General features: G+C 46.2%; 1 protein-coding gene across 2 annotated transcripts; it reads right to left on the bottom strand.

Moving 5' to 3' along the window:
* Positions 1-26,958, bottom strand: Plaat5 (phospholipase A and acyltransferase 5). Of its 2 annotated transcripts, XM_006980757.4 has the most exons (7): positions 26,230-26,958; positions 25,675-25,768; positions 24,132-24,240; positions 6,931-7,039; positions 3,878-4,140; positions 2,635-2,835; positions 1-1,098 (listed from the first exon to the last, which is right to left on the bottom strand). In XM_006980757.4, exons 1-6 carry the CDS (start codon positions 26,390-26,392, stop codon positions 2,743-2,745), a joined length of 831 nt encoding a protein of 276 aa, XP_006980819.2. In that variant the 5' UTR covers positions 26,393-26,958; the 3' UTR covers positions 1-1,098; positions 2,635-2,742. The 2 variants fall into 2 exon arrangements, with proteins under 2 accessions (XP_006980819.2, XP_076414802.1); XM_076558687.1 differs by lacking the exons at positions 1-1,098; positions 3,878-4,140 and having other exon boundaries at positions 2,637-2,835; positions 26,230-26,535.
* Positions 26,959-27,907: the final 949 nt, after the last annotated feature.

Genomic DNA, 27,907 nt, shown 5'->3' with positions numbered 1-27,907 from the left:
TTTGTTTCTTTAAAAAAAAGCTTTAATAAAGTCTCACCTCCTCATCTTGAATGTGTGAGATGTGAATTCCAGAGCTCATGGCCTTACAGACAGCTTGAAAACAGAAAGGACCGCGGTCCAGAAAGTGGTCTATGGCCCCATGTGTCTTCATCTCCCTAACTGACGCAGAATGTCAATGGTCTGGCATCTGGGTACCCTGAACCACTGCTTATAGGTTTTTTTAATGGATGAGGGAACATAATTGATAATATACTTTGCCTATGGGGTTCACACCAGAGAGCCAGAGCAGTGAGCAAGAGGTGGAGGAGTTCACTATCAGAGTCGCTAAACACTTTATGGTGGGGGAGCTGTTTGTTAATCAAATCCCTGTTTGCTTCTTAGACATCAACGCAGTCCAAGCGTTCTGAATCATTAAGGAGTCCACTAAAACATAACAGTGTTAGTTTAAGGCTAGAGGCTGTACTTGTAGAGGCCTGGGGCTTAGGTTCTGCCTCGAAGGAAGTCTCAACACAGACAATGCCACGAGTTAAAAGACTGAAAGAAGACATGTTGGGGCCCAGATGATCTTCCAGGTGTCAGGGAGGCAAAGAAAGGGAATCATGGGTACTGGCTTCTTGCTAGTCACGATGCGCAGAAACCAGGGCTTGCCAGACCGCAAGCGTCCAGGACGGCCGTGCACAGTGCACAGGCTGATGGGAAAGGGCAGAGGAAACTCCAACCAAGAAGTGTGCCCAGGCTCCTGTATCCAAAAAGCTGAATGAGGGACCAAGTTTTGGATGCTGAAAAAGGGATGGTGGACAAACACTGAAGTTCTTCATTGTGTCTGTTTCCCTCCAACAGGAGAAAGGCCCCTGAGCAAGCAGCCTAAAAGATCTCAGAAACATTTTGAGAGTTCCATCTTGCTAATGCATGCTGTCCATGTCCTCCATATTTTCCAGGCATTTCCAGAGCCATGGGGAAAACCATCTCTAGCTTTTTTGGGTGACTTTGGCTCTCCACAGAGTAAAATCCACAGGAACAATTTCAGATCTTCCAATCAAAATCACTCCTTCATTCACACAGTGGAGATCAGTGGACTTAGATGTTTCCAAAATTCATCTGAAATCAGTCAGAATGAAAATGTCAATTTTTCTAGCAATTATACGTTTTTTAATAGTTCATTGGTTGTGCTATAAATCCAAGATTTTTAAACAAAGTTGACACATGATGGTCAGGGTCGATTGTCAACCTGACAAAATCTAGAATTACCTAGGAGATGGATCTCAGAGCCATGGCTGGAAGGGATGCTCTTAATTGAGTTCACTGAGGTGGGAAGACCCACCCTGAATGAGGACAGCACCATTTTAACGGGCTAGCCCTGGACTGGAAAAAGGGAAGGGAACTGCGCAGTAGCCATGCACCCATTCACCGCTCTTCTATTCTGACCGCAGACACAACGTGCCCAGCTCCCTCAAGTGCCTTCCACGTGGCTTCCTCACCCTGGTGGACCATGACCTGGAACTGTGAACTAAGTAAGTTCACAGTTGCTTTCATTGAGTTGCTTTTATCTGAGTAGTTTATCAAAGCAACAAGAGCAGACTAGACTCTAAGACAGAAATCAGTACCAAGACGTGGGTCACTGCTATAAGAATCTTCACCATGTGGTCCTTCCATGTGGAAGTGGTTTGGAGCTAGAACGTGGGAGTTTGGAATCTGGGGTTAGAAAAGCCCTCGGAAGCTGGAAGCAGAGCTTAATGAGCAATTCTGGTGGGATCATAGAAGAGGAGAATGCTAAAAAAAAAAAAAAAAAAATGCCCGGCTCCTGGGGTTTCAGAGGGAAACAAGGACTTTATCAGGTACTGAGCTGGGGACCATTTGTGTGATATTTGGGGCAAGAATCTGGCTTCATTCTGCCCATGTCCTGAGAACCAAAGTGAAGCTGAATTGAAAGATTATATACTGGCTTGTTTGACAGAGGGCATGTTAGGACAGGGGAGTGTCCGGGATGGTGCTGAGAAGGCAGCTGAGGTTGTTAAAGAGATAATGTATAATAAAAAAATTAATTTTTTTTAATTTTTAAGCATGTGAATGTATGTGTGTCTGTGTGTGGGTGTGTGCTGGTACCTAGAGAGGCCAGAGGACAACGATGGAGTTAAAAGTTGTTGTGAGCCAACACCACGGGTGCTGGGAAGCACACTGAGGTCCTCCACAAGAGCAGCAAGTGCGCTTAACCACTGAGCCACCCCTCCAGTCAGATGAAGGTACTGTTGGCCCTAAATAGTGAGCAACAGCTTTCCTTGGTGTCCTTTCCACCCTCCCTCCCCCAAACGACACACCGGGCCTGAAAGGGCAGGACAGAGATAAACAGAAGAAGAGACATCTGAGAACCCTACAAAGAGCCCCTGAGGATGTTCTAAATGAGTTTCCAGAATGTTTCTGATGATTTCCCAGGGCCACAAGATAAATTTGTCCATAAGAAACAAAGGAATAAGTTTAAACAAACACATGAAACAGCCCCAACAGTGCCTGGCACATAGAAGAGTCACAGCAGGTTATCACTTCCTCCCATGCTGAAGGTGTGAGGGTCTACATCAGCTACAGTGGACAGATGTCAGAGGAGGTAACTAGACACATGCCAATCTTCCAGAAACTCACAGTCTTCTTAAACAGGGCCACTGAGTGAGGAAGGCAAAGGGGAAGGAAGGTGCATCTTTGCCCTGCAGCTGTTGGTGGCTCTTCCTGCACTCAGAATCCGCAGCATCTTCAAGCAGTTATAGATTTGGGTCTTATGCTGTCCACTACTGCTGAGATGACGGCGCCTGCAGCCTTTGCTCCCTCTACCAGGGCATGCTCCACCTGCAAAGCACAGTGGTTCATGGGACAGTGTGTACCAATCTCAGGCTGGCACCCTCCCCTGCTCCTACCCCTGTCATCCCCTTCAGGACCCAGCCATCCTGCAGTCTCTTCCTACAGGAGGGGACCACTTGTACTATCCTACATCTCCAAAAGTTCCCAGAGACCCAGCCAAGGGGGCATCTGCAGATAGGTACCCAAGGCAGGGCAGGCTCCCTTTCCCCCAGGCCATGGAACCTCTGGCCTTTTTCTTTCCCAGGAGCCATTCAGCATAGGCTCTGCCTCCAGAGTAGTGCATGATGCAAAGGATCTCTACACAGGAGAGGCTGAAGCCACTGAGGCCCTCATTCAACAAAAAGGGACTCTGGAAGACAGGAAGGGAAACTCACCTGGGCACAACTGCACATGAATCAGTATGCACAGTTAGCTCAATCTCATGACTCCTGGGCCCACACATCTTCAGAGGACCTCCTATCGTGCCCTCCATTTGGGGGTCTTTACTGACATGCAAATGCTCACAGGATGGGAGATCCTTCATAGTGGAGCCCACCACGCTCCTAGCACAAAGCCTCACAAGAACAGAGCACAGGCAAACAGAGGATACAGAGTAGAGAGAAGGATGCCGGAAAACCAAATGGACAGAGGGATGGGGGCATGCTCTGAGAGGTAAATAACAAGAGGGAGATTTCACGCCACTCTGTGCAGAGAAGATAAAAATCACAGGAGAGGCAGAAACAGAAAATGGTGTCCCACCTTTAATCCTTCAGGGAGTTTCATTTTATCTCACATTATCTACAAGGAGTTGCACGTTCCCTCTACCCATCAAGTCTTTTTAATAAGGGTCAACTATTAAACTGTTGCAAATATTTAGGCTTCAGGGCTCTTTCACACGTGTCCTGTGTTGTATGTTAGCACTGGCCTGTCTGAGCGGGGCAGGTGATATGACAAGAGCTGGAAGATGACATATCCATGCCCAGCATCAAAGATGACCCGACAAAGCGCAGCAAAGCACAGTGAGGAGCCACCGAGGGCGCTCAGAACACACCTGCTGGCTCCTGGGCACACCGTATCTGAGGTCGTTGACAAAGTGCTCACAGTTCCCCTCAATCAGGCTATACTGCACTATCTTGTTGATCATGTTCTTCGTGCGCTGGATGATCTTGTCCACGGGGAGGGGCAGGTATGTCCCGTCCAGCTTGTTGTTGATCTTCCAGGAGCAGCCATGCAGCACGTCCTCCAGCCGGCTGTACTTCACCACGGCGCGGTTGCTGAAGATAGAAGTGATGCTGCCCACCTCAAACTCCTCACCTGGGGAGCAAGGGCAAAAGTTGAAGACCCCCGGGAGCGAGGGGGCAGGATTCGCTGGATCTAAGACCTTTCATAAGCCACTTCCCGTGAAGTTCTCAATCAAACCATCAATTCAGAGCATATCGGAGAAGGAATTGGATTAAATATACCATAGAGGACCAACTTTCCTGAGAGATGCTTTTCTTGAAGATGAAGGGGGGGATGCACACGTGGGTAGGAGGGTGAGCACAGGTATGTTGGTGTGCATGCATGTGTGGAGGCCAGAAGCGAGGCAAATTATCTTCCTTAATCACTCTCCATCTTATTTTTTGAGACCAGATCTCTCTCGGTGAATCAAGAGCTCACCTGGTAGCTAGACAGGCTGGCCAGTGGGCTCTGGGACTCACTTGTCTCTGCCATACACAGATTTCTACATGAGTGCTGGGGATCTGAACTCAGAATCGCATGCTTGTGCAGGAAGCACGTTACCAACTGAGGCAGCTCCCACCCAAGAAATCTTTTGTCCTGAGTTACATGGTCTGTTCACCTCTAGAAGAATCTCTTGTTAGCAACTCTGGAAATACCCGATCATACGGCCCTGGACTAGACTGCATTGGCCTGACCCTGTCTTGGAAGCTGAGCCTTGTTTCCTAAGCAGATGCCAGTAATCTCCATCCACTGTGTGTCACCCCCGGGTAAGGCTCTGTCATGTGCATGACAACAGTGGTTCCAAAACATGCTTCCTTCTGCAAGGGAATAGTGAAGTCACATATTTGGATCTCTGGTGTCTGCTCTACCACCATACCATGCCTCCCTCGGCAAGGGAACAGTGAAATCATCTATTTGGACCTCTGGTGCCTACTCTACTCAGAGCTGGTATTCATTACCACCAAGGTGGGGCTCTGCAGCTTCAGGAAAAAAGAAACATTTGAAAGCTGCTACATTCTCTCACACTCAGTGTTTAGAAGACATGGAAACTCTAAGAGGGTCAGGAACCTGTCTGAGACCACATGAGTAGACGTTAAATATCATGTACAAGAGATGATTTTCAATATTCTCATCAAAAAGAAATGTAGGGCGTGGAGGGAGGATGGCTCAATGGATAGAGCATTTGCCCCACAAGCATAAAGATAAAAGTTCATATCCTCAGAACTCATGGAAAAGCCAGGCAAGAATGGAAGCCATCTGCAACCCTAATCCTTGGGAGGGAGAAATAGAGAGAGATCCCCAGGGCCAGCCATAATTGGTAAGCCATAAGGTTCAGAGAGAGAGTGATCAAGAAAGACACCCGATATCAAGGTGTCTTTTGACATGATGACATTTCAGGCCTCCACATGTGAATGCAAGAAAACATGCATGTACACAGAGAGCATTATATGCACTTACACATGCAAAGAAAAAGAAACAGTATTAGAGGAGGTGGCTATGCTAACCACCTGTGTGTGAGCACTGCAAAGCAGTTCTAATCACACTGTATCTCACAAGCATCTACTATTATTGTATCAATTAAGGACAGGACATTTTAAAAGATTGTTTCTCCACAGGAGCTGTCTGGATGGTTGTACACAGTACATATGTCTCTTTCTAATTTGTCCAAGAGAAAAAAAAAGTCTCTTATTCTAACTTATTCTATTCCTATGTGTTCCAAGAAAATCTACTGATTTCACAAAAGTTAATTTAACCCCACTAACAGCCCTACTCTGCCCCTGCAGTGGCCACAGAGGGAGGTGCATTATGGAACCACTGTCATCATGAACAGGCACAGAGATGACAGAATTCACTCTTAGAGAAGGCAGGGAGGGGATCACTGATAACCATCTCTTTAGCTACACACATAGGGTGTTTCTGGACACAGGCTTTTTTATATCACGTTTTGGTGTTTTTACTTATCCTTTGAAGATTTCATACAATGTATTTTGATCATATTCTTTCTCCTCCCTCAGCTCCTCCCAGATCCTCCCCTCATCTCTTTGATTGGGCTCCTAGAAAGAAAATGGAGACAGGAAGCGGACGGGGCTGAGAAGAGAAGAAAGAGGGAAGGGACTCTGCTCTGTAGGAAGGTCCTGCCGAGGTGGGAGATGGAGCCCAAGGAAAAGCCTGCAGGAATCAAAGCTGTGAATCAAAGATATTGGCAGTGCCTTTTTGTGACTTCATTCTGAGCCAGCAAGAGCTACACAGAACACAAAACTTTGAAAAACATCAAATTGCCCCTCTCCCATTCCCTCACCACGCCCCCAGGACCAGACTCCTGAGATGGCCACTATGAGCAAAGGTTCTAGACCACATTCAATTTTAAGTTGTGTTCACATTCCTCTGTAATCTCCCTCTACTTTCACTATCTGGTCTCTCATCAAATCTCCACTTCACTTTAACAAGCCCCAAGTTCAGTCAAAACCATGAACTGAGGACCAGGTGAATATTTAGGGTAAGGCAGCCTAGAGGACACTGGATATCAGGAAGACAAAGCCTTGGGCAGGAAGGCGACAAAAGATGATATGGACGTGGGAAACAGCAGTTAGGGGCAATAGGAAACAAGTGACGTGTGAGCATCTACCCTCCAAGGTGTCTTTAGAAACATGACAAAGGATACTAAATGATTGACATTAGAATCATAGGTTGGAGGGGATTTTAGGGACACTCTACACTCCTGTCATTCTTAATGCTGGACACTTGGTACTTACTAATAAACAAATAAATGCTCAGGAATGTTTGGTGCTAAAGGGCAGTGGCTGAGGACCACAGTGATTGACTATCCTTCTATTTACTCTGCTAACTTCCATAGCAGTATCTCAATAGTGTATCCATTCTTACTCGGGGGAGCCAGATGGACCACACAATCATCTTCCACATAGATGGCCCAGTGCTCATAGCCAATTCGAAAAATCTCAATCAGGTCTCCAGGTCTGGGTCTTGGTTTGTCCTATGATGGGAAGAGAGAGAGAGAGAAAGAGACAGATAAACTGAACATGTCCAAGGAACTCCGGAGCCACAGCTCAGCCTGTATGTAGGTCACCTCACTGTGGCCCATCACTTGACAGAAATCCAACCTGAACCCTCTTCATCAGAAGACCACAAGATGTCCCCTTCCCTGACACAATATCGGGGTTGTTTGTGTTGGTGATCAGTGACTCTCAGCTCTGAATGCACCAACACATTTCCTGTGGCACGTGCCTTAACTCCTGGTAGCTCTGAATGCACCAACACATTCCCTGTGGCATGTGCCTTAACTCCTGGTAGCTCTTCTCCTTGGGAGTGAGCATATTAAGCTTTTAAATTAGTGGGTGCTATAGGAGCACTGTATGAGGAAGGAGCCTGGTGCAGTTTCAAGCATAGACAAGCAGGATGTGAAAGGACCAAGCAGACACCATAACAGGCTGTCAGTCTTCTCTCGGAGATCAGGCCTCAATTTCAGTTTCCTGAGACTTGAGCAAGCAGTTTCAGGGAGGGCCATGAACAAAAGACATAGTCCTTGTAGTAGCTCCCTTTCTGCACATACTCTGACTGCTCAAGGTTCAGTCAGTTGTTTACTGTCTGGGACCCCTTACCAACTTAGAGCTATGTGCATGGGTCAATGTGAATGTGCGAGGCCAGCCAGCCTCCATGGCAGCTCAAGGTCAAAGCCTTGGGACTTTCTATGCCTGCCCAAAAATGATAACTCTAACCCCCAACCAGTAAATTCAAAGGTTACACACCCTCACCCAACCATATGACACAAAGGCTTGTACCACCCTGCTTGCAGTTTTTCCCTTTAAAAACCCCTCATTCTGGGAGCTAAGGGCTGTCCTCCTCCACCTGCTGTGTTGGAGTGTTGGACAGGGACCAAGCCCGGGCTTGCTTGTTATCAATAAACCCATGTGTTTTGCCTTGGATATGGGCTCTTTGGTGGTCTTGCTCGGGGGTCTTGTGACGCAGGCACAACAGATGCTGGTCACTACTGAGGTAAAGCTCTGCCTTGGCCCAGAATCCTCAGCACTATCCACTTTGCAGTCCTGGCCTGGGGAAGACCTCTCTGGGGCATGCCTGACATCATGACCAGCGTCTAAAGGTTTGCCACCTTTCCTGACAGCCTGACTCCCTTTGCAAGTCCCCTGGGTGGTTCACCTGCAGCCACACCAGTGGCACACCAGCTGAAACACCAGGGAACCTGTTATCAGATAACTTCAACCACATCTGTCCAACAAAGTCTGAACCTCTTCCAAGTGTGTCCTTCCCTGAGTACTTCCCTCAACCCTGGGAGGCCCCACATCCCTCACACTTTGCAGACAAGACTTTTATCACAGTTTTATAATACTAAAAACTCCTCCAGTTCAACCTACTGTATGGTTCCTGCCTCCTGACTGGACCCAGAATGTTGATTCACTGTCTCTCAAAGAGGCCAAAGAGGAGAAAGAATGTTCACCCGACAAGATCTGTGTGTGTGTGTGACTGTGTGTATTTGTGTGTGAGTGTGTATATGTGTGACTGTGTCTAGATGTCTGTCTGTCTGTGTGTGAGTAGGTGTGAGGGTGAATATGTGTGAGCTGTGAGTGTGTAAGTATAGGGGGTGAGGTGGTATATGAGAGAGAGTGTGTGTGTATGTATGTGTGTGTGTGTGTGTGTGTGTGTGTGTGTGTGTGTGTGAATTGTGAGTGTATGTAGGAGCATGTGAAAGCATAGGCATGGGGGCCTGATTCACGAATTCTAATTAGTCTTATTAGTAAAAGCCTGGAGTCAGAGATAGAGGTAAATGACAAAAGATCAGAGAAGCAGAGCAGCCAGCCACTAGTTCTTACCTCTACGAAGTCCTCAACCTGAAAGGCGGCTGAGCTCCTGTCTCCTCACGCCTCATATGCCTTTCTCTGCCCAGCCAAATCACTTCCTGCCTCGGCCTTCCCAGTGCTGGGATTAAAGGTGTGTGTGCTTCCCAAATACTGGAAGCAAAGGCATGAGATCCCAAGTGCTGGGATTAGAGGTGTGTGCCACCACTGCCTGGCCTCTGTGTTTAATCTAGTGGCTGCCTTTGCCCTCTGATCTTCAGGCAAATTTTACTTGTTAAGAGTACACACAAAATACCACCACAGGGGCCAAGTGGAGTTGTGAATGTATGAGTGTGCATAAATGTATTTGTGTGAGTTTGTGTGTAAGAGAGTGTACGTAAATGTGTATGAGAAAGGAAGTATGTGTGTATAAGAGAGAGAAATATGTGTGATATTTTATTTGTGCTGACATGTGGTAATATTTTATTTGTGCTTTAATAATTACAGTTTGCCTGGAGATCAGAGGAAATAGGAAGTTTTAAGTAAATAAAGCCATTTTAAGCAAATAAAGAAGTCATGCAGTGGTAGCACACACCCTTAATTCTATCACTTAGCAGGCAGGATCTCTGTGTGTTCAAGGCCACACTAGGGAACAGAGCCAACCTAGAGCCAAGCATGGTGACACACACCTTTAATTCCAGTACCAGCCATAGAGTTCTGGAGGCCTGTACAGACAGGAAGTAACAGAGCTGGCCAGGAAGAGGAAGTGATGTAGCTAGACAGAGAGCAAATCAGATGGCAGAACAGCAAGGCATATAAGCCTGGGTAGACAGGAAGTCGCTCTCTTTTTGGAAGCTGCAGAGTTGGTAAGGTGAGGTTAGCTCATGGTTTGTCCTTTTCTTCTGATCTTTCCCTCAGGCTTTAACCCAAATTTCTGGCTTCATGTATTTTATTTATTAAGACCGTTTAAAAATTCGTCTACATGTATGTGTTTCAGGAAGAGAATGAAAAGATCCATGAAGAGTAAGAACAACATTACAAATATGAGGAGCAGGCAGGAGGCGGTGGCTCATGCCTTTAATCCTAGCATTCAGAAGGCAGAAACAGGCAAGTCTCTGAGTTTGGGGCCAGCCTGGTCTACAGAGCTAGTTCCAGGACAGCCAAGGCTACACAGAGAAACCCTATCTGAGTAAGTGGCTCCGGTGTCCAGGATTAAAATATGAGGAGCATCCAGGTGATTAAAAATTATTTATTGGTAGTCGGTGAGGTGGCTCATCAGGTAAAGGTATTTAACTCATCCCCAAGCCATATGACCTGAGCTCGAGCTCCAGGACCCAGATGGTGAAGGAAAGAACAAACTCCCCACAAGTTTGTCCTCTGATCTTCACATATGCACTGCAGCATACAGACACACATGCATGCACATGCACACATACACACACATATACGCATGGACATACACTAAATAAACTTAATTTAAAAATAATACAAGCTGGGTGTGGTGATACACGTCTTGAATCCCAGCATTCAGGAAGCAAAGGCAAGTGGATCCCTATGAGTTCAGGGCCATCCTGGTCTATATAGTGCAGTGGTTCTCAACCTGTGGGTGGTGACCCATTGGGGATTGAATGACCCTTTCACAGGGGTTGCCTAAGACCATCTGCATATCGGATATTTACATTTTAATTCATAACCATGTCAAAATTAAAGTTATGAAATAACAAAAATAATTTCATGGTTGGGGTCACCACAACATGAGGAACTGTATTAATGGGTTGAAGCACTAGGAAACTTAAAAACTACTGACAGAGTGAGTTCCAGAATAGCCAGGGCTACATAGAGAGACTCTGTCTCAAAATGCCAGAAAATAATTAATAATAGAAATAATAAAAATATGTAATGGTCACTTGACTCAATCTACTTAAGATTTCGTCTCCCCAACCTGTGTTTCTATTAAGCCTGGCTTCTGGGATCAGCATCATCCAATGGCCCCACCCATGACTGAGGATCAGCCACACCTTAAGTTGGTAAAGCTTTGTCTTTTATGGATGGGTTTCTGCGTGACTTGGAGAATTCACTCAAAGTTCCAGAAGTGCTTAAGTCTGTATCAACTTCTGCTCTCTGTACTCACAAGCCCTAGTGCTCACTCAGTAGTAACAGACTCACCAGGGTCCCTGGGTCCCTCCCAAATGTATGTGCCAGCCTTACACACACCTTCCAGTGAAGCTGAGGTGTGTGCCCTTCTCAAGGTCCTCTTCAGCTACCTCTCACAGTACATTTCTGGCTGGCCAGTTGGGCTACTGCTTATCCCAGTCAGTATTGTAACCTTGGGCCATGCTTCCCTGCCACTGAAATAGCAATTGCCTTCAGCAACATCACTGGGGATGGAATCATCCACATTGTGCTCCAAATAAATTCACTCCCTCTGCCATGGTCAACAGGCCCTCTAGTGAGCCCCAGCCAGCCAGGGCACTCTGAAACACAACAGACTTCTACCGTCCTTTCAGAGGGTCTGAGATCCAGAATCCATCTTGAATTTCAGTATTTCTCAATGTGAGAGGTGGAGAGATGGCTTAGCAGATAAGAGCACTTACTGCTCTTTCAAAGGTCCCAGGTTCAGTTCCTAGCATCTACATGGTGGCCCACAACTGTCTATAACTCCAGTACCCTCTTCTGGCATCCCTGGGCATTAGGCACTTTTCGAGGGCACCAGGCACACACATGATGCATAGACATACATGTAGACAAGCAAGCATATACATTAAAAATAAATCTTTAAAAAAAATACTTCCTTCACAGGGCTAGAGAGATGGCTCAGTGGTTAAGAACATTTGTTCTTACAGAGGACCCAAGTTCAATTCCCAGCACCCACACAGATACTCACAACCATCCATAACTCTAGTTTCAGGGGATCCGGTGCCCTCTCCTGACCTCCTCGAGTAGCAGGTAGACAAGCAGGCAAAACAACCATACACTAAAATAAAATCAATGAAATGTTTTTAAAATTAAAAAGAAATACCCCGCAGTGTGTTGCACGCTTTCGGTCAGATTTTCAGACCCCATGCTCTCTGGGCAGTTCCTCCCAGTTTTATGTTGGCTTTTCGGGAAGAGGATGTGCTCAGGCCTGCGCATCTGTCCCACAAACCTTGCTCACTGGAGGAATTTTTTTTTTTTTTTTGCTAGACACAAGGCACACAGTCTACATACACCACAACCCTTCACTGAAGAACCTGGAGCTGAGGGATACAAAGAGTTTCCAAGGTACCTAACAAGTCCCAGACAGAGCTAGTCAGTTCCTAACAGGGCCTGAAGGGGAAATGCCATGACAAGTGACTGGCCACTAGAGGGCGGCCCAAACCAGGCTTCATATCCAGAAAGTAGACTCCTATTGTAAAATTAAAATGGATTTCAATGTCTCCCTCAAATCCCTCCCCTCTGAGCTCAGGGACCCTCGTGAAAGAGGAGGAGGGAAGCATGTAAGAGCCAGAGGGTATGGAGGACACCAGAAAAACAAGATTCTCTAAATCAACTGAGTGAAGATCCTATGAACTCACAGAGACTGAAGCAGCATGCACAGGGCGGACACAGGCCTGCACTTGGTCTTCTGGGCGTGTGTGTTTGTGTGTATTTTGATTAATTAAATTTGTTTTCATCTATTTTACATACTGACCATAGTTTCTCCTCCCTCCTCTCCTGTTTTTCCACCCCCACCCTGTTACCCCGCCCATCCACTTCTCCCTTTCCACTGAGAAAGGGGCAGGCCTCCCATGGGTGTCAACGAAGCATGCCACATCAAGTTGAGGCAGGACCAAGCTCTTCCCCTGCATCAAGGCTGGGCAAGGCAACCCAGCATGGGGAACAGGTTCTTCCTCTATGTAAATATTATAGCTTTCAGTTTAGTATTTTCATGGGACTCCTGGGTGTGTGAAAGAGTGGATCTCTGCTTCATTGCCTTCTCTAGATTTTTTTTTCCTTCTGTTGGTCTGCCTTGTCCAACTTTTGATGTGATGGGTTGGGGGGGGGGGTGTTTTATCTTACTATATTTTATTTTGTTAGGTTTTGATATTATCTCTTAGAAGCCTGTTCTTTTCTAATGAGAAACCAAAAGGGAGTTGATCCAGATGGGAGGGAAGGTGGGAAGGACTGGGAGGAGTAGAGGGAGGGGAAACTGTAATCAGGATAAAGTATATGAGAAAAGAATCTATTTTGGATAAAAGGGGGAAATTTTTAAAAGAAAAGATCCCATAAAAAATGAATTTCAAGATCCATGACCTCTCCTTAAGTCCAATTACAGAGTTGTTGGTGACCTCCAAAGTACGCATGTCACCATTACACCCTTAGGATTATCATGCCATGCACATTACTGTGGCTCCTGGGCACAATAGCTGGGCAGGACTGTTGGTTGCTTCCCTCATTCAAAAGCTTATATGGTGCCTTCTGGTACCATGAAAGGCAATCCTTTTCAGGGAGGAGGCTTTCGAGTCAGATCTTGAATGCAAACCTACAACTGCCACTTTGCTAAACCAGTATAATCACTAACCACATCCTAAGTACAATTATACCCACAGATAAGCGTTCTCATCCCTCATCGAGGAAATTTATCTTCCAACAGAAGGAGACCACAATAGAAAACCACAACTGATCACAATGTAGAGTTGTAGAGCCTAGTCCCAAAAGACACAACTACAACACAGAACCGAATGCTCATAATCATCAAGACTCACCAACATGGCTGCTTAAACATGACCTGAACAAGGAGGGCACCAATAGACAAACTAATGTGGAAGGGAAAAAAGCCTGGAGACCTCAACCCAAGGAACTACAGGCAACTAAGGAATGCTGAGATAGGGAGAAATCATCTCCCCAGGGGAGAGCAGCTGGAGAATTCGTTATCCAATCCCCAATGGTTGGCCCTGAAAACATATACATACAAGTAACATTATACAGACTGAGCCGGTTGTATTTATATATTTATGAATGAATATATACACATCTATATAACAACAATTAAAGAAAAAGAGCTATGAGTTTGAAAGAGAGCAGGAGGGGGTACATGGTAGGGCTTAAGGGAGGGAACAGAAGAAGGAAATGATGTAATTATAATCTCAAAAATAAAAAATATAATAAACACAAAAAATATATATAATAAACACACACACACAAGTGGATTTCATTTTCCTTGGCTCTAGGACCAGAAGGAGAGACGTATGGATATAGCCCCTTCCTAAAGCCCTGGAGGGAGTAGTGTGTGAAGAGAATGAGAGCTAAGGGCTGTGAGAATAGCACATAAGAGATGGTCCAGAAGAAGATGGGGAGGCCCAGAAAGCTGCAAAGAGCAAGTGAGAAGGCAAGAACAGAGAGAGCTCCCTCACTTTTAAAGACTAGTGAAAAGGGACAAGTGACAAATTAGCAGACTCTCTTTGTGACTCAGTATTAACAAGACCATTTTCACACAAATGCCTTTGTCTTAATAAATGACAAAAGGATTAGACAGCAGTATTTCTTTTAATTTATGTGTATGTGTGTGTACCTACTTAACTGTATGTACACCATGTGTGTGCAGTGCCTGCAGAGGCCAGAAGAGGGATTTGGGTCTCCTGGAACCAGAATGTTACAGGCAGTTGTGAGCCACCTAATATGAGTTCTGGAAAATGAACCTTGGTCCTCTACAAGAGCAAGTGCTCTTAACCACTGAGCCATCTTTCCAGCCCAGACAATAGTACTTTTAAATGTCAGTAAGGAAGTCTAGATTTCTGATATTTTTATATTCATCTTTAAAAAAATCAACACAAGTTCAAAACTTTCATATACTGATGTAGGTAAAAAGTTGAATTGCTTTTAATCCTATACAGGTTATTAATTCATTTTTTCCCTTTGCACATAAATAAGAGGAGAATATTGGTGAAATTATTAAGGCCACTTCCACATAGTTAAAAGGGAGGTTTATTTTGTGGGGTAACTTACAAGTGAAGAGATAGGTAACAGGCTCTGGGAAAGGTGTAGCACAGTCTGGTGGTGTTCTCTGGAGAACTCTGCTCGGTCTACCTCCAGCATCCAGGGTCCAGGAACCAAGAGAGCCAGCACATCTGGATCTTGGGTCTTCAGGGTCCTCTCTCAGCCCCGCCTTGTAGGCGTGACAGTTACCAAAGCCTCAATGGGGGTTGGAACTTCCAGATCAAAGCTGGAATGGCTACCCACTACAGAACTTATTGGATGTAATGTACTTGAGTGGACATATATACATTAAGCTATATACATATATATGTGTGTATAAACACACAGAAGACTTTGGGCCTATTTTCATTGATAATGCAACCTAAAGGCCATTAATAATCTAAGTCTTGACACTAGACAGGAGAGGAGGAAAAAAAGGGAAGGAAGAGGTGGGAGACTGGGGGGATGAGGGGGAGAGAAGATAGTGGCAGAGGGAGAGGGGAAGAGGGAACAATAAAAGGAAGGAGAAAGGAGGGAAGAGGCCACCATGTCACCCGTGGATGAAGAATGAGCGCATATATAAAGATGGGAGGTCAACGTAATCAACCTCTGCTGTCTCTGGCACCGATCAGGGTGGGAAGGCTGACGACAGTGGTATGGGGCAGGTTTTTCTGAGTCTGTCCACAGCACTGCCCCAGAGAAGCTGCTGTGTCATCTCTGAACCACCCACTGACTCTGTCACTGTACCCAAGCACAGACATGAGGACCTGAGAGTCCTGCTCCATGACACTCCCCTGTGTCTAGACTATTGAGCCAGTGGATGCCATAGATGCTCTCTCTAGGAACCCACTTCCCTACCCACAAAAACACCACGACTTCCCAGGCAACCTGGCTGTTTCCTTCCCACTGGGGACACACCACCACTGCAGCAAGCAGTAAGATCCTGGTTGACCTAGAACAGATGCCCAGATGACAGCAGCACAGTGCACATCAGCCAAGTCTACACCAGAAAACAAGCTAATGAACTCCCACTTCAAGCACCAAGGACGTTGAATGAGCCTTGTGGTCCAGGAAACAGGGAGTCAGGAAGGAGAAGAGAAAACCTGAAAACGTTAAGGTACTGACTTAAAGAGCTGGAGAGATGGATTAGTGGTTCAGCGTACTCCCTGTCCTTCCAGAGGACCCAGGTTCGGCTCCTAGCATTTCATGGCAGCCTACAACTACCTGCAGCTCTTCTGGCCTCCACAGGCACTGCATTGCGTGGTGCACATATACGCTTGCAGATAAAACCCTCGTGCTCATTAAACAAATAAGTTTTCTTGAGTTTGGGGGGGATGTTTCCATTTGTAACTTTGTCACTGGGCAGCCCTAGTACAGTAGAAAACTAAATGGCATTCACACAGACTTGAGAGTCATCTGGAGTTATTCACGCTAAATGTACGGTCCCACCATTCCCTCTCCTTAACTCTCTCATTCCCCGGCTTTCTGTGAACAGCAGGAACCTATATGTCCCCTCCCAGCGGGCTCCAACCCCAGCCAACACTCCAGTGTTCAGTTTCTTGGTACCCTTTCACTGACTTTCCCTGACTCCACCCCACTCAGGAATACATTGTGAGTCAACCCCCTTCAGCCATCTGCTGTCTATTTCCTTTGCATAGGATGCCACCCAGATCTGGTCCTTCTCCCAGGCACCCAGAGAGAAAAACCAGTCTTTTGTAAGGTGGCCAGATTCTAAAAGCGTCACAAATCAAGTAGACATAGAGCACGGAAGTGGGTGGAAAGTTTGTTCCTGCCTGGGGCAGGCGCCAGGCGGCAAGAACAAGGCCACAAAGCAGGAGTGTCGCTTCCAACTTTAGAACCAAATGCCAGGCCCCGGTCAGTTTTTAAAGCTACTGACTCTTTAGTGGTATGTGACCAGACACCAGAGCAGTCGCGGGGGCTGAGAGAAGAAAATGTGGACTGTGAGAGGAAGCTTACAAAAGAGAGGGGCAGAGAGATGGGGGAGGGAGAGAGAGAGACAGAGACAGAGAGAGAAGCAGAGACAGAGAGACAGAGACAGAGAAAGAGGGGAGCTGCACCTGTGTTTTAGATTCTACAAGGCCAAGTGAGGAAACTTCATGGAGTGCTGAGATGTTGTAAACCAGAGCCAACTTATCTTGGGATATTTCCAGTCCCTTTGAAAGCTATCCACTGCCCACCCCAGTGTCTGACCTAACATCCTTTCCTCAAATCCTCACAATGGACTCTTACCAGAACTGGCTTTCCCCGGTCCCATCGCTGCGACTGTCACCTAAAGCCTGCGGCAGAGAGCTCCCAGCATTGTTCTAGCTGCTTGCCCGTGGGCGCTGCCGCCAGCTGGTGAGTTTATTCTTTTCTTCGTTTGGCAACTAATAAAATCTCATGTAAGCACTTGCACAGTAGAACACAGTACTTGGAGAACCTGACTCTGTGTTTCCATACCAGGATCTCACATACTTGACTCCAGAAAGGAACTCTTACTCCCTCTGGGACAAAACCTTTGCCCGTGTATTGATGGGAATGACGGGAACATACTCCACACTCTACCCCGTACCAAGGTGACATCTCAGTAATTAAACCTGGAGCCTGAAGTATTGACAGGACACAAAAGAATTTGCATATGAAAAGTTCCCTGTTGTCTTCACTTTACCTTCTATAATTTCAATTACCTATAGTCATCCACTGTGCTCCAAAAATATTAACTGGGGAAAAAAATGCCAGAAATGAACAATTCCTAAATCTTGTATTTCTTGCCATTCTGAGGAGTATGATTAAATCTTGTACCTTCTTGTTCTACCCCACCTGGGACACAAGTCATCCTTGCTCACATATCCAAGGTGTATATGCTGCCCTCCTGTTAGTAACATAAAAAAAAAAAAATAACCAAAAAAAAAAAATCAACAGGAACTTCTGTATAGTGGCTGGCAGTGACAGAGTCCCTGAAATAAGACAGTGCACCTGTGTATACATGCAAACATGTATGCTACACACATATACACAAAAAGAGCCCAGAGCTGCCCAGCTCCTGTGATGAGTCCTCCATGGCTCTTATCTAATAGCAGTCATGAAAAACTTTTGCAATCCCACTGACAGATCGATACAGCACACAGTAACCATCCAGCTATTCTGGGTCACTGAGCTATTCATGGTCAGTCAAGAGAGATCTCTCACAAGATGCAGATTGAGATCTCAAAGGCAAGAAGAAGAAAGTTATGGGACAATCTGGAAGATCACTTCAGCGGGCGAGTGAAGGTGAAGGCCTTTCTCGTACAGGAGATGGAAGGTAAGAAACTAAAGACAGGGTGGTGGGAGGACAAGGCCCACAGGTTATTAAAGGCCGGGGGCTCAAGAGGGCCTTTCCCAGAGGAAAGACAACAGCACTCGTGGAAGTGCTGGTCATGAGGCTCTGGCAGAGTGATTAAGACAACAGAGCAAATTAGTTCATCACCAGGACAGGGGTCCTGGAAATGATCGCAGGAGGGTTTGCGATCACAAGCGCAGTAAGGAGGGGTGGGGCCTTCGGCTTTTCAATCAAATCTTCATTTCAGCTTGAGTTTTCTTCGGTATGTTTCTCTCTCTACTGAATTCAGTTTTTAGGTCCTGAGTTGTCTCTGTTTCATTCAGCAATATGTTTGTGTTTTCCTGGGCATCACTCGGAAGTTTATTCCTCTGTTCCTCAAGCTCACTGAGGCATTAGTGTCTTCTTTAAACTCCTTGAATTCTTTGATCGTGCTCATGATTGTTCTTTTAAACTCTGGGCCCTGGGGTTCATCTTGGTAATTCTCATGGGAGAACATTTCTACAAGACTAGAGGATTTGGGCAGGAGAGGGCACATATTGTCTTGGCATTTCATACTGTTTGTTATGTGACCTGGGCATGCGGGCTTCTTCTGTTGGTTGTGTGTCTGATGTCAGATTCTAGCCTGCCTCTGGTGGGTGGAAGTTTCGTTGATTTCAGATCGGGTATGAGATATTGAGAAGTCAGTCCTTCAGACACTCAGTGCTAAGTTTTGGTTGAAGGGACAGGAATGATTCCAATTCAGTAGTAACCAAGAAAGCTTTCAGCTAGGGCAGCCTAGACTGGTGTACAAGGTACATTAATCAAGTTAGGCCTGGGAGTGTGGGGGCAGTGTGGAAGGGTGATGTTCTGGAGAGCTCACTAGGCTGGGCCAAAGCCTAGACTGCACCTAGGAGTAAGACTTCAGACAGACAGATGAGGGTCTATCTCAAGGGAAGAGCTGTGTATTTGTCTGCTCAAGCTGACATGACCAAACGCCACTGACTGGATGCTTACACAGCACATGTTAACTTCCTCAGAGTTCTCCAGACTGTGGAGTCCAAAAGCAAGGTGCAACAAGGCAGTGTAAGACGAATTGCTAAACAGCCTTATTAATATAAAAAAAAAAACAGAGCCAGATATTGGGATAAAAATTGAGAGATCAGAAAAGCAGAAAGAAGTCAGCCACGTTCTTACCACTAGAAATCCTCAGCCAAAAAGAGAGACCTACTTCCTGTATACCCATGCCTACATGCCTTTCTGTCCCTGCCCTCTTACTTCCTCTCTCCACCCAGCTACATCATTTCCTGTCTGTCTGTACAGACCTCCAGACCTCCATGGTTAGTGCTGGGATTAAAGGTGTGTACCACCATGCCTGACTCTGTTCCCAGTGTGGTCTTGAACTCATAAAGATCTGGATGGATCTCTGCCTCCTGAATGGTAGGATTAAAGGTGTGTGCTACCATTGCATGACTTCTATGTTTAATATAGTGGCTGGCTTTGTCCTCTCAGCTTATCTGCTTTATTGGGTTGCACAAATAAAATATCACAAGGCAAGGGTCATTCTGAGGGCCCTTCTTTCAACTGATGGTATCCACCACCTCACCTGTGCCTACATGACTTTCCCTTTGTGCGCTCTCACAGAAAACAGGGGGTGAGAGTAAAGAAAAAGCGGGCTCCCTGGGGTTTCTCCTCACAAAAACACCCACCATGGCAGCTCAGGGCCTCACGTCATGACCTCATTTAACTTTAACTATTTCCTTACTCCAGAGACAAACACCCTGAGGGTTAGGACTTTAACGTGTGAATTTTGGAGGGGATACATACATCTAGACTGTAAAAGCAGAGATATGCTATGTTTACAAGAGCAGAGAGAGGCAGTCCTGGCAATCCATGGCAAAGGCCTAAGGAAGCAAAGAACTTAGGTTCGCTGAACGTAAACCTGTACAGAGTGAGCAGGGGATGAACATGGAACAGACAAAGGGGAATAGGAAAAGAGAGAGAATGGGATCAGGGGTAGAGGCAGAATTACACCCGTGCCCAGCAAATCTCAAGACCTCATTTCAGGAAAAGAGCTGGTTCTCCCTCCCCCCAGCAAGCATCAGTGGGGGACATGGCCCCTAGCAGCCTGCCCATGCTACAGTGGATGGATCTACACATATGCACATACCAGCAATAATAACTGGATTCGGTGCTTTTAAAAAATGTGGATCTTGCCAAAAGACATTGTATACAAGTATTCAATTCTCAAAGATCAGAGATATATTTTTAAAAAGAAAAAGAAGCTGGTGTACCTCCCCATGCTAGGACACCAAGATGCATTTATTTCATCTTCTCTCTTGGCATTAATTCACCTCTGCTGTGTAAGTAAAGCAATAGGTTAGTCATCTTGGTCAAAGCAGCAAAACTCAGATTTAATTGATGGAGACTCTGGGAACAGAGCTTCACAATGGCCTGGCAGAGTTGAAGGACACTGGGGACAGATGCATAAGCGTTCTGTCAAAGACACCTGTGGAGACACAGACTTGTGTTTAGATGAAGACAGGGCTTGAAGTGACAGGTCACAGCAAATCTTTGTCACAACTCTCTAAACACAGGAACCTGAGTGGAACTATGTATGAACATCATACCAGGCCTGCGTGGGGAGCTGATGGCCATGCAGCTCATCCAACAGTTACATACATCTGTATTTCCTTCCTGTTCTGCTAAGTGGCATGGAAGACACCCTTCTGGGCAAAGCACCACAGAGAAGCAAGGCTTGGACCCCTTGCCATGCTGCTCAGTGCCACCTGGCCTTCCTCTGCTCTGACCCCAGTTTGCTGGTCATAGGGAATTACAAGGTCCTGACATTTGCTCATGTCACCACCTGAAATTCTGGAACTCGTCTTTCAAAGCACAAATCTTGCTAATTTTTTTTTCAGGGGAATCTTAAGTGTTAAAAACAATAACCACCCTGCAGCTACAGAGGCAGCAGGAACTTTCTGCCCCATAAAACTTACTGAAAAACAAACCTGCCTTGTTAAGCACTCAACTGAGAATGTTTGCATTGTGCAATGTGAAGGCATTATGATATTCATAACTAATACCAACTCATTCTGTTCTCTCTTAATACAAATCAGTCCCTGGAAGCATCATTTAACAGATCTCTGACACTGACAGAAATGTTTGCAGTGCCCTATGAAAAGAACCTTTAAGGAGAGCCTGGAATTCTCTTTGGTTGTAACACTAGAGACACGTGCATTGGTTCTGTGAAAACGTTAGAATGGCTGACATCTCTATAACCCTAAATAACTGATCTACAGACTCAACTGACACTTTTCCGCTATGTAATGAGAAAGTAAAACTTGTGGTTGCTAGGATTATTCTCCTGCTAAAGAGATCATTTAAATGAACAGGATCACAAGGTCCTAGTGAAAGCCAGTAGCAGCTGTCACAGCTGTGGTCGCCAGCAGACCCTGAGCACCTCACTAAAACCACTGCTAGAGAACCAGAAAGATCACTCAGTCAGGGGGTAAAGGACATTGCCACCTAGCCTGACAACCTGAGTTTGATCCTGGAATCCACGTGGTAGAAGGAGAGAACCAACTTCAAGTTGTCCTCTGGCCCCCACACAAGCCCACATCCCTATACACAATCAATCAATGGATGAATGAATGAAATAAAATGTTTAAAATGAAGTACATGCACTATGACCATACTTGCTTAAGTCTCTAGAAAATGCAAACTAATCTACAGCTGGCAGAAAGCAGACTGGTTGCTGCCTGGCGAGGGAGGCATGGTGGTAACAGGGAAGGGGTTACAAACAGGCATTTTTAAAAAACATGTTTGATGGACATGCTGTCTCAATTGTGGCAGGGCTTCACAATGGTATACATGTATCTGTGAGGTCACAGACCCCCCTGCTGGCTCATGGGTGTTTTTCCCCACCCCCTTGCTGTGGGATGGTTTGTTCTGACTGTGGGCAAGGCAGGAAAACTCTAGCTACAAATGGTGCCCAATGTGTTGGCAAGAGTTTATACCTAAAACCTGAGTAAAAAGATTCTAAAACGGAGCTAAAAACAGTTCCTAGTTGTCTCTCTCAAGTTATCGGCAGCCTGCGTGTTTGAGCTACTATGGCAGGTTCCTGGCATGTGTGCTCAACCTACAGTATGGCAGGCTTGAGGCCTCTGCAAGTGACACATTAAGCTGTGTGGTGGATTTAGCCTTTGCTAGTACAAAACAAAAAGAGGTTTCTGAGCTACACGCTGCTTGGATAAAAGTATAGACCCAAGATGGCTCCCAGAGCTGGTGGTAAACGTACCACCGCCATGTTGGGAAGCTGAAGTGGGCAAAGCCAGCAGCCACAGCACCAGCACTGTTTCAGTCTTAGAATGCTGCAGTTTAAAGCAATAGGCTCAAGGTAATATAAAAAATAAGCCACGTAAAGATGGCTACCACAAAGAGAATCTGGATTATGTTCTCTTTGATATTTGTAACTGAAGAAAATTATTTGATTGCAAAAGCTGTTGAGTTATGCCAAAATGTATATTTTAAAGGTACCTTGACTTCAAAATTTGGATGTAAGGATATGCTGCTTTGGAAAGGAGGCTCTGCTTTTGTTTCCACAGAAAGCCAGAGGCTATGAATTTGTTCCAGATTAAGATACATCAGGTTTGACCAGCCAAGACTCCCTGAAAGGTCTCCGATGACACCATGGCCCAGATGATCCAACATCCAGGATGATTTGAAGGCAACTGGCTCAAACAATACAACCTCATGGACTACTCCATAACCCTAAAATTTTCTTTGTGTCCCCATGAGATACAGCGCCCCCCTCCAGCAGGAAGTAGTAAGAGAAGCTATGCCCAAATTTCCAAATTATATGTAATTTTGCTATGTTAAGGTTAAAACCTTCCTTTAAAAAAAAAAGAAAGAAAGAAAGAAAGAAAGAAAGAAAGAAAGAAAGAAAGAAAGAAAGAAAGAAAGAAAGAAAGAAAGAAAGAAAGAAAGAAAAGGGGAAGTGCTGTGGGATGGTCTGTTTGTCAAATTACTCTGATTGGTCAATAAATAAAACACTGATTGGCCAGTGGTTAGGCAGGAAGTATAGGTGGGACTAACAGAGGAGAAAAGAAAGAACAGGAAGGCGGAAGGAGTCACTGCCAGCCACTACCATGACAAGCAGCATGTGAAGATGCCGGTAAGCCACGAGCCCCGTGGCAAGGTATAGATTTATGGAAATGGATTAATTTAAGCTATAAGAACAGTTAGCAAGAAGCCTGCCATGGCCATACAGTTTGTAAGCAATATAAGTCTCTGTGTTTACTTGGTTGGGTCTGAGCGGCTGTGGGACTGGAGGGTGACAAAGATTTGTCCTGACTGTGGGCAAGGCAGGAAAACTCTCTGTCAGACCATGCTCCCCTGCAACTCTCTGTTTATGAGACAGATAAGAAAGCATGTTGCTCTGTGGCCTTGAAGTCCTCCACCAACCCCATCCCCTGAGCTGCAGAATAAAGTCATGGTCCTACCTGATGCCTGCCACCATATCCTTTGGTACAGTGACAGGGCCAAGATAGATCACGTGATATGAAGCTTCACACACACACACACACACACACACACACACACACACATACCTCCAAAACCTATCAGAGTCAGAAAACCCCTTTGTTCTCGGGATTTGAAGGGCTAGCTCACTCGCTCGCTCTCTGTCCCTCCAAGGCCCCACCAAGCTGCTAAGACACTCTGTCTCATCTCAGGCTCTCCCACTCCATGTTGTGAAGCTCTCTCTCCTGTACAGGTCTTCTAAGGGGTTCTCATGTCAGCTCCTTCCCCGGGACTGCCATTTTTCTCTTTTCTTTTCAGCTCTAACAATATCAAAAAGTGTCTAATTGTATATCTTGAACATCTAGAGTTTAAATGTGTTCTAAATATACCTCAGGAAAGCTACTTGAAAATACATAACAATATCTCAAGTCAGTGTAGATATTTATTAGACACAGTAAAACACAATACAGTGTCAGTCACCAAGAGACTAAAACACTTATTCTATCAATTCTTGGGATACGTACCACGACTACTTGATTTTTTAGTTTGACTTCGATCTCCGACTTAGTTGTTGGAATCAGCTCTGTTCTCTTCTTGCTGGATGTGATCTCCAAGTTAATTACCGCCTTCTCTCTAAAAAAAAATTTGCAATCACATTGCAAACAACATTATTCCACAGCTATTGGAAAGTCTCTGTGACCAATCACTTCAGATCTGTGCTTTTAAGACACCTTCAAGTTTTTGTCATTGAGACATCCCTCACACACCTGCAAACTTGATACCATGCAGTACAACCACTGCTTCCTGGTTTTCTGACAATTGTTTAAAACTGAATATATAGGTAAGTGAGGGGTCCTACTCCCACCTTTCCCAACAGTTCTAGGCTGTTGGGTATTGACCCAGGTCTCATTCTTGAGGAGAGAGGGATGAGAAACCGTCAGATAGAATGATAGGCCTAGCCAACAAGAGGAAAGACAGAAACACAGGATAGCTTCAGGAGGACCTGGGTCAATACCCAACGGCCTAGAACTTTATTCAAAAGGCTTTTTATAGTAATGCCAACGGGAGGAGCAAAAGCCAAGTGTAAACCCTTCCAAACACCTGGTACCCAGGCCGGTGGGCCAATCATCCTTTTATACAGCCCTGCTGGGTAAAGCAAGCTCAGATCTCACTAGGAAACCTCTGTGGGCTCCCACATAGGTGAGCGGTGTCACACTCAAAATAGAGTCCCTGGTCTCAAATTCAGACAAAATGTAGGCAGAGGGAGTGCTGTCCTGCACTGCTAACATGAACAACTCCACAAAGCCATGACTCACCACAAGTAGTAGTTCTCAGGGACACCTACCCAGCAACAGGTCACCTTGGATTGGCTCCACCCCCCTCCCTGCTGGTCCCTAAACGCTGCCGTTGTTTATTAAATCGGAGGCCAAAGATCATCAATTCACAGCAATTTCCATTCTCCTCTCCTCAACTCTTAATGTTTCTCTCTATCCCACGTCCTTGGAACATGGTTTACACTCTTGGTTTCCACAAGGTGTGTACACTTTGCACAGCACTTTGCACTTACTCCCAAGTAAATTCTATTATTTATTCTCCCCTCCACCTCTGATCAGAGCTTTCTGTTTATTTTTAACTTGCTCATTATTCTTTTCCGATGTTTATCAGCAAGTGATGCTTGCACACTGATTCTAATAGGAGAGAAGACAGTAAGAGATTATGATAACATGCAAAAGGTCGCATACCTCCTCTTCTCACCCCAACCTAATGCCCAGGCACAAGCCTCTTGAATTTTTCATTGGTTTGTGCTCCTACAAATGCACTCAACTTTCAAGAGTCTGCAGATCCGCCTTGTGGGTAAAAACTTCAACAAGGTACAGCAGTGATCAGGTCTGCAGCTTAGCACAATCTCACCTTGCAAGCCCTACTGACTGATTTGCTCTTGCCTGATCGAGCAGAAATCACCTGGTATGGGAGAGGGGGAGTTGTCCTGCAGAACTAGCATCTAAGACAGATCTCCAAAAAAGCTTCTGGTACCCAAAGCCCCAGTCCTCGTGGAATGACTCTTACCCATGCTGGAAGCTTCCGGCCTGTTCTAACTCACGGCCTTGCTTGAACTGCTTTGGCAGGAACTGGACCAACAGCCCTTGAGAGCTCGCTGACTCTAATTCAGGAGGGAAGGGGTATGATTTAATACACAACTGCCTTCTATCAGGGAAGAAATGGACCCCGTAAAAGACCAACTCAAGCCAAAAGTGGGCTGGGTGTTCTGGTTTAGAATGGTTTCTGAAGCCAGGTGTGGTGGTGAACGCCTCTAATCCCAACACTCTGCAGACAGAGGTAAGCGCATCTCTGTGAGTTCCAGACCAGCCTGATCTACATATAGAGTGCCAGGCCAACCAGGGCTGCATAGCAAGAAAGGCCCTGTCTCCAAAAAATATAATAAATAAATAAAGATTAAAACTGTGCCCAGCTCCTACTTTGCCCTCTATAAAATTAGGGGGGGGGGTAGGGGGCTGTCTAGATGCAAGCAACTGCCAAGCCATTTCTGACTGGAGGCGACTCGCTGGGACAAGAGCCACCCAGAAAGACTTCAAAGGAAGAGGTCCCATTACTGGGGCAGACCTGAGTGGGGCACGATTGACTGTCCAGTTCCAATTGCAGGTTGGGTGTCACTTGACCCGGTGGTACTGGTGGTACTGGTCGTCGAGGTGAGCTTGAAGCGTGGCCATGGGACCCTGGAGAGGCGGATGCTGTGCTCCCCGCTGGCGGCCGGACTCAGGCCCATCCCGCTGTGGTCAGCGGGGATGACGTTCCCGGAGAGCTGGCAGATGACTCGGCCCAGGGTCGGAGGAGCTCCGGGATCATGGGCCCCGGGTCCGGCTGGGGCTGGAACTGGAGGTGAGCGAGGTGGGGCGGTGCCGCCAGGGGGCGCGCGGCAAACGGCGGTAAGAGCGCCCGCAGCTGAACGCGGAACGGGGGCGCGCAGGGAGTGGGGGCGGGGAGGGAGTGCAGACCCTGCGCCTGTGCGGTAAGCTCCTCCGTGGGCACCGGCCGGAAGGGAGGCGCCACAGCCCCCAGAGGAAAGGCGGGCGCTCCACGCTGGAGGTGGCTCGTTCGTGAGTCGTCACGCAAAGCGGCGGTCGCTAAGTGTCAGAGGTAGCACCTGAGGCCGCTGGAGAAGTCCACAGTTACTGACTAACCGGCCACACGGAGGCCTGGGAAGCCCGCCTGAGTTTCGCTGCACGGTGAGATCCAGGCAAACCTGCGCCGCAGTGAGACACAAAGCTAAATATGGGAGCTGGGGTGATGGCTAGGGTTAAGAACACCTATCGTTCCTACAGAGTTCAGTTCAGTTCCCAGCATTCACGAGGTGGCTCCCAACAGTCTATAACTCCAGCTGCAAGATGTTCTGACGCCTTCTTCTGGCCTCAGCCAGCACCAGGCATGCACATACTACACAGACGTGCAGGCACCAACACGTATACACATCAAATAAACCTTTTGAAATTTAAAGCCAAATTGTGTCCTGTGGTCATGGTGCACTCCTTTTAATCTCAGGAGTGTTGCCAATTTTTACTCTTTTGGGGACCGCCATCCTGCTCCCAAATAAATCACAGAGGCTTATTCTTTTTTTTTTTTTTTTACGATTTATTTTTTTTTAAAGATTTATTTATTATGTATACAGCATGTATGACTGCAGGCCAGAAGAGGGCACCAGATCTGATTACGGATGGCTGTGAGCCACCAAGTGGTTGCTGGGAATTGAACTCAGGACCTCTGGAAGAGCAGTCAGTGCTCTTAACCTCTGAGCCATCTCTCCAGCCCCGGCTTATTCTTAATTATAAATGCACGGCCTTAGTTGGCTTGTTGCTAGCCAGCTTTCCTTGTCCTAAATTATTCCATCTATCTTTGGGCTCGGGGCTTTTATCTTTCTCTATTCCTGTATACCCTTTTTTTTGTTTCTTACTCATGTTTGGCTTGGGGGGGGGGGGGCTGGACCCTGGTGTCCTTTTTTCTCTCCGAGATTTCTTCTATTTATCCTCCCTGCCTGGCAACCCCACCTATCCTTTCTCCTGCCTCACTATTGGCTGTTCGGCTCTTCATTAGACCATCAGGTGTTCTAGACAGACACAGTAACACAGCTTCACAGAGTTAAACAAATGCAACATAAACAAAAGTAACACACCTTAAAATAATATTCTACAACACAAGAGGCAGAGGCAGACAGATCTCTGTGAGTTGGAGGCCAGCCTGTTCTACAGAATGAGTTCCAGGATAGCCAGAGTTACACACAGAGAAA

Source organism: Peromyscus maniculatus, chromosome 1 (assembly GCF_049852395.1).
Source record: "Peromyscus maniculatus bairdii isolate BWxNUB_F1_BW_parent chromosome 1, HU_Pman_BW_mat_3.1, whole genome shotgun sequence".
NCBI lineage: Eukaryota > Metazoa > Chordata > Mammalia > Rodentia > Cricetidae > Peromyscus > Peromyscus maniculatus.
Note: the sequence above shows the minus strand (reverse complement) of the source record. Positions and strands in the feature narration are given on the sequence as shown.

What these genes read in the sequence shown, in the direction of transcription:
- Plaat5 (XM_006980757.4), bottom strand. Translation starts at nt 26,392, where the DNA reads ATGGGCCTGAGTCCGGCCGCCAGCGGGGAGCACAGCATCCGCCTCTCC. An exon ending in GTCAATCGTGCCCCACTCAG is followed by an intron (nt 25,769 to 26,229) that starts GTCTGCCCCAGT and finishes CTCCTGAATTAG; the next exon opens with AGTCAGCGAGCTCTCAAGGG. An exon ending in GCCGGAAGCTTCCAGCATGG is followed by an intron (nt 24,241 to 25,674) that starts GTAAGAGTCATT and finishes ATTTTTTTTTAG; the next exon opens with AGAGAAGGCGGTAATTAACT.